The sequence below is a fragment of the Nesoenas mayeri genome, assembly GCF_963082525.1.
Source record: "Nesoenas mayeri genome assembly, chromosome: 7".
Taxonomy (NCBI): Eukaryota; Metazoa; Chordata; class Aves; order Columbiformes; family Columbidae; genus Nesoenas; species Nesoenas mayeri.
This window is the reverse complement of record NC_137551.1, coordinates 20,376,218-20,386,484: the sequence shown is the minus strand read 5'-3', so window position 1 is coordinate 20,386,484 and position 10,267 is coordinate 20,376,218. Positions and strand designations below refer to the sequence as shown.

General features: G+C 41.7%; 1 protein-coding gene across 1 annotated transcript; it reads right to left on the bottom strand.

Annotated features, from left to right (window-relative positions):
* Nucleotides 1-1,508: 1,508 nt before the first annotated feature.
* ANKRD1 (ankyrin repeat domain 1) lies at nucleotides 1,509-9,361 on the bottom strand (the record flags this gene model as incomplete). The annotated part of the gene is made up of 9 exons (XM_080348224.1): nucleotides 1,509-1,619; nucleotides 2,890-2,988; nucleotides 3,154-3,252; nucleotides 3,397-3,495; nucleotides 4,602-4,700; nucleotides 5,362-5,469; nucleotides 5,560-5,697; nucleotides 7,554-7,733; nucleotides 9,335-9,361. 9 exons carry the CDS (start codon nucleotides 9,359-9,361, stop codon nucleotides 1,509-1,511), a joined length of 960 nt encoding a protein of 319 aa, XP_080204350.1.
* Between the last annotated feature and the right edge of the window lie 906 nt (nucleotides 9,362-10,267).

The following is a 10,267-nucleotide window of genomic DNA, read 5'->3' as shown; positions in this document are numbered from 1 at the left end:
CTGGTGTTTCTGTAAATTCACTTAGTCTCCAAATTTGGCACCCCAGTAACAACTAGTCATTGCTGCCCACTTCTGACCCTGCCTAGTTGCCCAGGACATTATTTTGGTCAGACAGCAAAGCCTGCTGGCTAGAAGCCAGCTGACACAGGTTGGTGAAGGTGTGTGAGAGCCTATGGTGCATTTTCTGGGGAGGCCACACTGTGGGGCATTAGGATTTTAACTGAATTCAGCATGTAACATCCCAGTGAAACTGGACACTGGTGTCCCTGCTGGCAGCCCTGTTAAGAGTGGTCTGATTCTGCTAAAGCAAAGACAGAGGTGTCTGCCTTTCCCTGGACTCAGTGTCTTCATTGGCTTAGATAGCTGAAGCTGTCTGATGTGCTCAACATAGTAAGTACTGCCTTGCTGAGAAACAGATTTTTAAATCAAACTCAGTAATGAAACTGTAACTTTGTTTTACTAGCTACCTAAGTTCTGTCTTTCTGCTTTTGTATATGTGTCTCCATTTAACACTATAAGTAAGAGATGGCATTTATCTAACAGGGGCAGGGAGGTCACTGAAGGGCTGGCTGCTCTAGGCAGTTGAGACTTTTTTGGGGTTCTTAAGAATTTTACAGAGGCCAAGATGCGAACTTTCTTTAGAGAGAGACAGAACCACCCTGTGCATGCTCACTACTCCATAATCCACTCCACCAAGTAAAAAGAACCACTCTCTTTATTTAATCTGAAATAGATCAGTACAAAATGTACAGAAAAAGCAGTACAAATTTACAAATATACATAATTTGCTTCAATTATCAGACTTCACAGTAGTCCATCTTAAAAAAATTCACATTCCTGATACTGTCTCCTCTCACCTTCATAACATTGCACCTGAATCCCACAGTCCAAACAGCTACGTGATGGTTGGAGCTCTGTCCTTGAGCTCTTTGTCAACCACAATTGCCAAACCCCATGTAAACCCCATTACTCGACTACTTCTTCAAATCCACTTGGCACCTTAGTACACTTTCATTGCTCTTCACATATCACCACTCATTTAACATCTTCTTTTAACAGTGAGAATTTGGCTGAGATGAGGCAACAGTTGCAAGTATTTGCTATTTAGAGCTATTAGAAGGCTTGAGGGAAGTTGCTAATGTAGTTGGAAACACTGCCATTTAAGACAAAAAGATTTATGTTGCTGGCAGAGATTGCATTAGGATGTAAAGCTCTATCAAAAAAGCTATGATAATACTGCGAATCATTAAAAATTACATTTTAAATAAATAAATAAATAAATAATAGTAATAAATAAGGTCATCTTAGGACCAGTGGAACTTTAACACTCAATCTACCTTTCAAAGTAATTTCTTTGCATGTTTGTTTTGCAATTTTCAGTGAAGGTACTTCAAATAATCCAGTACCATAAATATTTTCACTAAAAATACTATGTTCAGGACTATATTCCTCCAGATTCACTTGAAGCGTTTAAAAGCAGCAAAAACATAGCAGTCTGGTTTCTCTCTTCAGAGCTTGCCTAGATGGACACTCTTATAGGATTTGTCTTTCAGGCTGTTGAATATTTCTTTGGTGCCATTCTGCCACTGAAGAACAAGATCCATAGGGGTTTTCCCTTGCTGGTTAAAAAAGCAGAGGAAGCAAGAGTTAATTTCAGCCAGTGATTTCTGAGTCCTTTGGTCTTCCCTAGATATTTATATACTGTATCTGTCCGCCTGATGTGAGACCCTTCTGCAGGCACAAGGTCAGACTCTCTTCTCCCTGACATCTGAGTCCTTTTGCTCTACAGGTCTAGTCCCAGTGCTGTTCAGACTCATGATGAAATCTCCCTGTGTTTCAGTGGTTCTAAGCCGTATTAGCAAATAGTGTGACTAGCAGACCATGCAGGTGTTTCTTTTGATCTAGTTTAAACTGATGAGGAATACTTTTAGATGAAACCTCAATAAGGCACTCTTCTGTTTGATGGTGAATTCAGATAAGAGTTTGTACTGGTTTAATTAGGTTATGAACCACATGTAAATTAAACAGAAGCAACTTCTGTGTGCAGACAAAGCCTGAGAGAGTAAGTCTTTGGCCTTCGGGGCTGTGCTTTTCATAGTTTCCTTCCCCTGGTGAGGGGTGATGCTGGGAGTGCCCTGCTTTGGAAAGTGTGGGCAGGGAGTAGGGAGTGCAAAGTCCTGCAGTGACTGGTTTCTTCCTTGCCCCCTTAAGTTTTGATTGATTGCCAATCAAAAGCATTGACTGGCATTGGTAAAGCCCACTGTCCATTCCACTGCTACTTGGTTTGGGAGAAAGGGTCTGCAATGTGCTGTGTTTAAACAAGTGGCTGCAGAGCTCCAGCAATGCATCTGCTGCTGCTGCAGTGGCTATGAGCAAAGAGTCAGGTGTGGGGCTTCTTAAATTGGAACTCCACTGAGCCATGGGGATTTATTGCCCAACAGTCCGGTTAACAGCCAGTCATCCAGATGTAGTGCTTGGGCTCGCCCTTAGCTGCAGGCTTAACAGAAAGGAGATTTCTCTGACAAGTGAAGCTCTTTGTTGTCTCAGTGGTGGTTGAATCCCAGGCATTGTGCAGAGAGCAAGTGTCTGTATGTTCTATCTTTTCAATAAATGATATGTGTAATTAAAATAAATTGCAAAAAGATGTGATGTTGTTTTAAGTTCCAGCTTATAGGTTCTGATTTTAGAAGAGGCATGGATTTGTCCTCCCTGACCTCCCCCAAGTTACAATTTTGCTGTGTCAGCTCCGCGTTAATTAACTAAGAAGTCATCTAATTAAGTCTATTCACAATAGCCTCTCCTGGCCTTGAAACCCATGAAACTGCTCTGAAGGGAAACATATTCTAAAATGTTTTGAATTACTGCTTTTTTGGTTTTGCTATTACTTACGCAGTTCTTTATAGTTAGATTAGCTCCATACAGAATCAGCAGTCTGATCATATTGTAGCGGTTCAGCCTGACAGCATCGTGCAGCGGTGTGTCGCCTTCCTGGGGGCAGGAGACATGGACCACAGTGTCAGTCCCACTGGCCCAGTGCTGCAGTGCGGACTCAACCGCGTAGCCAGGGATCATTACAGGTAAGTGGAACTGTCAAGGCAGAGAGCAGCTTGACGCTCCCTGATAGCTCACAGGTAAGAAGTTGTTGGTACTCACTCTGTCTCTGGCATTGAGATCTGCTTCACAGGCGATGAGGTGCTCCCCACAGTCGTACTGACCCGTCCTCACAGCCACGTGCAAAGGGGTGCTGAGCAGCTGAGGGGCAGGAGGAGCAGGCAGTCAGTGGAATGGAACAGGTAGAGACCGCTTGAAGAACGGCCGACAAAAATTATCTACTTGGAGTAAGGGTCAGCTTTGCATCTGCAATTTAAAAAGCTGCAAAGTCCCAGAAGAACATACCTTGTCTCTTGCATTTCTGTTTATTCCTTTGTCCAGTAGGAATTTCACAACATCCAGGTTCCCCCCTCGACAAGCCCAGTGCAGGGCTGTAGATTCAAGCTGCAGCAGGAAAAACAAAAGGAAAGTAATTTAATTCATCATTATATTTTTTTAAAGTTAAATCATTCTAATCAAATTTCTAAATTAATCCAAAATAATTTTCATGCGATTTAACCTAAAGCACTTCACTGTGATCACTGAGTTGCTTCTAGTAACAGCTTTTCTTATTTTGCCCTAATTTCTTTAGTACTGTGAGTTTCTCACTCTTCACACTCACCGCGTATTTCTCTTAAAGACTGAGATCTTGGCAACACTGCTGTGAGAGAGGATGTGTTTTGTCTATTCTGTGAACTTAGAAGTTATCATTAGACAGGTATGTTGTTTTTTTTTTTCTGGCTTGTATGTGCTAGTTAATATTTTTTATTTGATGCCTTTTGGCTTGTAAAATGCATAGAACATGGAGTTCGAGGGAAAGAACAGCTCTCTTTTTAAAAAATAAAAACTTATGTAGGTCCACAAAGTGAATTAGAACCCTTCTTCCCTCCAGGATTCACTTTCTCTCCACTCAGCTCTGCCAGGAGGAGTGGAATGCTCTACCTGTTGTTCCTCCTGTTTCTTACACTAGCCATGAGCACTGCTGAGTTAAGCAAGGGGGAGTAAGGCTGGCTGGTTCCAGCTGTTTAGCAAAGGGATAAATACCTGGAAGTAGAGAAGCAACAAAACCAGCTGTAGAAGCAGTTGAACCTCAGCTACCTGTGTAGCTGGCATTCCAGAGGAGCCAGGGGACTCTTCTGAGATCAGCCTGGAAATCCTGGTGGAGAATGTACGCGTTGTCCTGTGCCCTGGATACAGGCATGGGACAGTGGTATCTCCAACACCTGCCAGCAGGTTGGAGCAGCAGCCTGACCTCAGCTCCCTTTCCCTACGCTAGATGTTTGTGGTAGTCTGCTGGCCAACAGGTTGCTCCCTTTCCTGCATTTTCCACTTTGGCAAAAGGAGGCAGACACCCCCTCCTGAAACCTCTCCTCAAAAATGTCATTTTAAGGGTAAACTTACAAGACGTTGCAACAGTCCTCTTCTATAAGAAGCACTTCTATAAGTGCTTCTCTTGGCATTTATGAAACAATGAGCAATTTTTTTAAAGCAGTGTAAGTTGTTGTACATACCATGTCTTTCTGTTCAAGCTGGGCTCCAGCTTCCACCAACTTTTTCACCACCTCTAGATGTCCTTCAGAGCATGCCCTGTGCAATGCAGTGCGTTTGTACTGCAAATTGCAACAGTATGAAGTCAGATATTAAATGTGGCACAAAAAAAAATTCTTTAAATCTTTTCTCCCCTCCTCCCTAGGATGATGGCAAATACATACTTTATGCTGGTTCATTTTCAAGAGCTAATACGATTGAGACCTGAAATCTGCTAAGTTTTAATAGCATCCTATGAGATGAGAGCTGCCTACCCAGCATTTTAAAGGGTGTGAGAAATATCTGCAGTATGGCATTCAAATTTAAAATTATGCCTGTTAATTTCCACCATCCAACATGCTAGCTGCGTTTTGTAAATGCTTATGCATTATGGAGGGCAGGGCAGGCAGCATCACTTTCTTTGTCGTTCTGCAGACAAATTTCTTGCCTGTTCATCTGTAGCGTTGGAAGACCACCTGCTACAGAAAATCGGGGTCTCCTGGTGACCAACAGTTTGCTTTTAAATATTAAGATTCTTTCGAGGTAATATTACTTTGAAAAGTCCCAATGGCCCCATTATGACTAGAAAACTTAGTATACAAAACTTATGGTGTTTATTTACACCCCCTACCCTTTTTTCTCCTCAAAAGTGTGGAAGCTACAAAACCTAGTAGTAAATGTTATTTTTGCTCTGTAATAACCTCTCATCTGTAGCAGGCCTTGTAGTAAGAAGGAAGATTGTACCTGATCACAGACATTTGGATCCCCTTTGTCTGACAGGTATTTTTCAATTACTAGCAGCTTATTCTCCAGTGCAGCTCTAAAGAATGTGGGTATATCCACTGGTCCTGTCTGATGGAAAGAAATACACAGAGCATAAATGTGTGTGGCACAAAACCCCATCGATATTTTCCAAGAAGAAGGTACTTTGAAGTAACTTACAATAACTTCTGGTTCAGGTTCCTTTACAATGGGAGCTTTCACTTTCTTGCATTTTTTCTTCTTCTTCAACTGAATGATTTTTTCAAGATCCTCCAAGTTTTCAAGTTTTGACCTCTGCTCTAATTTCTTTTTCTTCAGCTGAAACAAATCAGGGAAGCCAGCAAGTTGAGCTGAGTGTGACCACCTCTCCCCTTTGGAGTGACAGGAGAGTGCGTGCTATTATTCAGCCAAACTCAGTTAAGACCAGATGAAATTTGAAGTAAGTTGTCTTCTTTTGAAAAAACCAAAACAGCCTAGGGCTAATTGGCCGGTAGAATAAGTTACTAAGTCTGTGAGAAATTCTACATCACCCATAGTTTTTCATACGCCATTGAACCTCTTCCTAGCTGCTGCTTCAGCTGTATGTTTTGGGATATATAGCATTAATTTTTGGTCTGTATTAGGCCACGGGCCAGAACAGCACTGCAATCCTTTCTGGCCCAACAACTTAAGAAATCTCATGTGTATATTATAGGAGCTGGGAAGCCCCTGCACTTTTACTTGACTTCCACCAAATGTTTTTTCTTCAACCAGTTTTATGATGTAGCCCCTGATTTATTGCAACTTAATCCTCTTTGATGAAAAATATACCCTAAAGTGAAAAGCAAGTTTTATACCAATCTTAGCATTTCAGTCAGCAAAGGTTACGTTTTGGTAAGCTACAAAGAATGTCCTCAGTATCCTTGGAGGGGCAGTGCAATAAATGTTTAACACTTCTTGAAGCCTGCTTGTAAAAAGCACCCTTGCATGAAGTCAGCATGGGGCACTGGTAACATGAAGAGCAAACGTGTTGCCTGAACTGAGATCCCAGGTACCACGAGATGTCCTTGACTTCAGATGGGGGATTCACAAACAAGGGGTAACTCAGGGTGAATACAGATGACAGATTCTGTCCCACGGTATCATTAAGGGTAAATACATTAGTGAGACCCTGCCATATGGTATACATTTTTTTTCAACTGAATTCTTTTTCAGGTTACTTCCACATCTTCTTTTTATCATTCTCTGCATTTAGGGTTTGATCAATAGATCACTGACTTAATGGAAAATAATTATGTTGGCCAAGTGGACTGTGAATCAACTGGAAACCCAAAAAGTTTTTAGGACTCTGTTTTGGAGGAACTCAGAAAATTTCCATACTGAGTAATGATGTCTCTGTTGAAGGTGAAGGTCAGTAGTGTTTATTTTAATACTTCTGAGGCTCACTTTCCCGCCCTTCTTTTTTTCAGAACAAAGTCTTATGCCTCCTGCTAGTTAAACTTTTTCATTCCCAAATCGCTTTAAACTTTTAGGCCAGATGGTTGCTTATTCACCAAAGAATTTAAGATATTACAACTACTGTGTTTTGGGGGATGGGTGGGGGGGAGGGGGGGGAGGAAAGTCAGTTCTTAGGGACAGTGAGAGAATTGTCATGCTCCAGGAATACAAAATGGTTCTTTTCTGTAGGCCAGTATTCCTTTCATTTGTTAACTGTTTTTCTCAAATGTGCTAGTAAGTATAATGTATTGTTTTCATAAAAAGAGCACTTTCATGGTAGCTAAGGCTTCTGGCTTCAGAAATGCACTCTTACATCTTCCTTGGGGTAGTTATATTTGGTGGCAGTCATTAGGTGTGCAAGCTGAAGGAGACTTACTGGTTCTGATTGCTCCTCCCTTACCATCAGCTAACAACAGGTGACTTTGGGCAGGAAGGAGCCCCTGGGGATTCGGTCAAACATTATAGGGGGAGTTTTGGGTTCTGCTTCACAGAATTACTGCCTGCATCCATAGGCTACAGGAGCCAGCAGATCTCCATGGCCTTCAATGGACTTTAGACCAACTTCCTCTGGTGGTAATCTCCCAAGAATTTATCTAGCTCACCACGCATGTATTTCTAACTTAGGCAAAACTTCGGGGGCTGCAGCAGAAAGTGCACATAGGACGATAAAAAACCAAGCACAAACCCCAAGAGCCTACCTCTGCTTCTATTTTTTTCTCCTTCTCATAAGCCAGATCACCTCGATTCAGTGAGTGTTCAGGGATGGTCTTTAGGTCCTCCTGCTTCTCTAATCTTACAGCAGCTTCATACTCTCCATTTTTGAAGTCCTCAGGGAGGAAACTGCTAGTCTCTTTATCATCCACCTTCTTCCCAGTCACCTGTAAAAGCAAACATGATATAATATAGGCAGTAGCAGCCAACCCTGGGAATACGGATTACCCAGGGGCTGATTACATGTCATTCTTGTCATGCCCCAGGAGTGTGTGACAGACAGAGTGCAGACCTCATGCAGCCTGTGTCTGAATTAACTATGTATGCGAATGCCTAGAGCCATCTCACAGGCAGATCCTCTGCATCCACACAGCAACCCCCCTTGGATTCTCCAGGTCTTGAGTCAAGATCCTTGAAGCCAACTCATGGTCTGACTCTCTCCTTGAGGCTAAGGTTCTGCTGTACTGACAAAAGTCAGTGAGTTGGGAAGAGCATATCTTTTGTTCGGTTGGGATTTTGTTGTTTGTTCACTTGCTCGCATGTGTGAGACCCATCGAAGGCTGTAAAAGGTGGTGGTGGAAAGAGTCACCCTGACCAGCCACCAGCACCCTGCAAGTGTTGAGCAGGGGAACAGAGCAGGTAGAGTGGGAGGAGAGGCTTTCTCCCTTGAGACCTTACAGTTTTATTGAAACACATCCAAGGCAGTTAAATCAGGTTGCTGAGTAATTTCAAGGCTGGTTTTACCCATCATTGTCAGTACCAAAGTCCCCATTTATAGCATTCAGCAAAATAGCGTAAGGTAGTTCCTGTGCAGAAGCTGCATGATGCTGTGCAGTAGCAGAACTTTCAATAGCTTTTGGAAACATTTCTGAAGTTGGATTAAGTGTGTACAAAGAGATAATATGTCAAATTTAGTAGAGGCTGTTGTGTATTTTGAGAGTGGTTCAGTAAATTAAAGTGTCCTAGACTGCCTTTCCATTCAATCACCTTGTAAAATTGTGTTTGTTATAGAGTTTAACACTAGAGAAACTGTCAGGGCCTTGCCAAATAATTTAAGGCAGCATTAACTAGTTAGGCTGTATGGCATTTGCATCTTAACAAAGCCATCAGGGAAGAAAAGTGGTTTCTGTATGACGTTCTAGTGTTTTACTGGATCATTCCCATTTTCCCAGTTTATTGATGAAATCAGGCATTCGTAGTCTGAACCCTACGGTGGAATGTTCCATGACTTGTGGTCTGGTTTAGACATTAATTTTCAGTGACTTGTTATGTCATGTACAGCAGTACATGTAGGAACTGTTAGTTTATTATTAGAAAAGAATACTTATTACTAAACTGTTAGTTTAGATTTGGAAAATACTTAGGTTTCTCTGTATTGATACCTCCTCCCAGTTCCTTACTGGATTGGAATTACTCAGTGTGATCATGAAGTTAATAGCTTCTAAAAAAAAAAACCAACTAAAATCAAGGTCAAAGGAAAATACATAGCTAAATTTTGGTCAGTATCTTCTTCCTCATGAACTATGTTCTGATGCAAACTCCAAACAGCTATGTAGTTATATCAGTGGTGAGCTCACTTTCCAAGGAAAAGTTAAAGTGAGAATATAATAGGATAACATATAGTACACGTTTTACACCTAGAGCACAGCAGGGCTGGTAACCTGCTAAATCATCTTGATGATCCACAAAGGTTTTCTCTCTCTGCCTGGTATAATGACAGTCTAGAAAGAAAAGTAATTTTGAATAAATTAAAGAAGGTTGTACCTACCAGGTCTTCTACTTTCATCATCATCATATTTGCTGGTGTTTGAAGGCTGCACTCCTGTATGGCTGAAACTCCCAAGTGCTGAAGCCAGCTCTGCAGGGACCACCACACTGGCTTTGCTTATATATCTGTGGGAGAGCTGTGCTTGAATGAGATAATCTTCCAACCTGGGAATCCAAGTATGCCCCCTGGCCTTGCCAGCTGAGAGGTGGGCTCACGCTCATTCCAGACATGTTAACAAGCCAGATCTGGTGTCGGGGCTGGGAAGAGGGCGTCAGCGGGGCGCGGAAGGGTGAGCCTCACAGTCTCACCACAGTATGTGAATCAGAATGAAATGTGAGCTCATCATTCCTTCAGCAATGACTGCAGGGCTCAGCAATGCGAGTCATTTGGTGTTCCCAGTGCCCACTAGGACAGCTGTGTGTTGATATAGCATTATAACTTCATCTTCTTTTTTTATTTATTTTTTTTTTAACTGACATTCAGATGACTGTAAGACACTGGAAAGGGTAAGTGGCTTATGTATGATACTTGTACTAATATCTTCCTGATAAATGGATGGTGATCCCTTAAATCTCGGAAAGCCATTCTTTTCTTTGCTATTTATTCTTGGATGATAAGCAGTTTTAGGGGAAAGGATCTTCCTCATCATGATGACAGTCTTCTATATTTGTTGGAAGGAATTTTCTGAAGGGATTACTAAACCAGAATGATGTCTCTGGTGCTAAAAGGGCCTATGACATAGTAAGTTACAATCAGTGTAAGATCTCAAAATGGCAAGCTTTGCATTTTTCTGGGACTTTGTTAGTGATTATAAACAGAAAAATAAATTATGTCCTATAATGCCAAAAAAAAGGGTAAAACTAACACTGTTTTCTCAGATAATATTTTCCTTTTGTGTCTGAAAGAAAAGGGGCACGGAAGTGATTTGTTCCA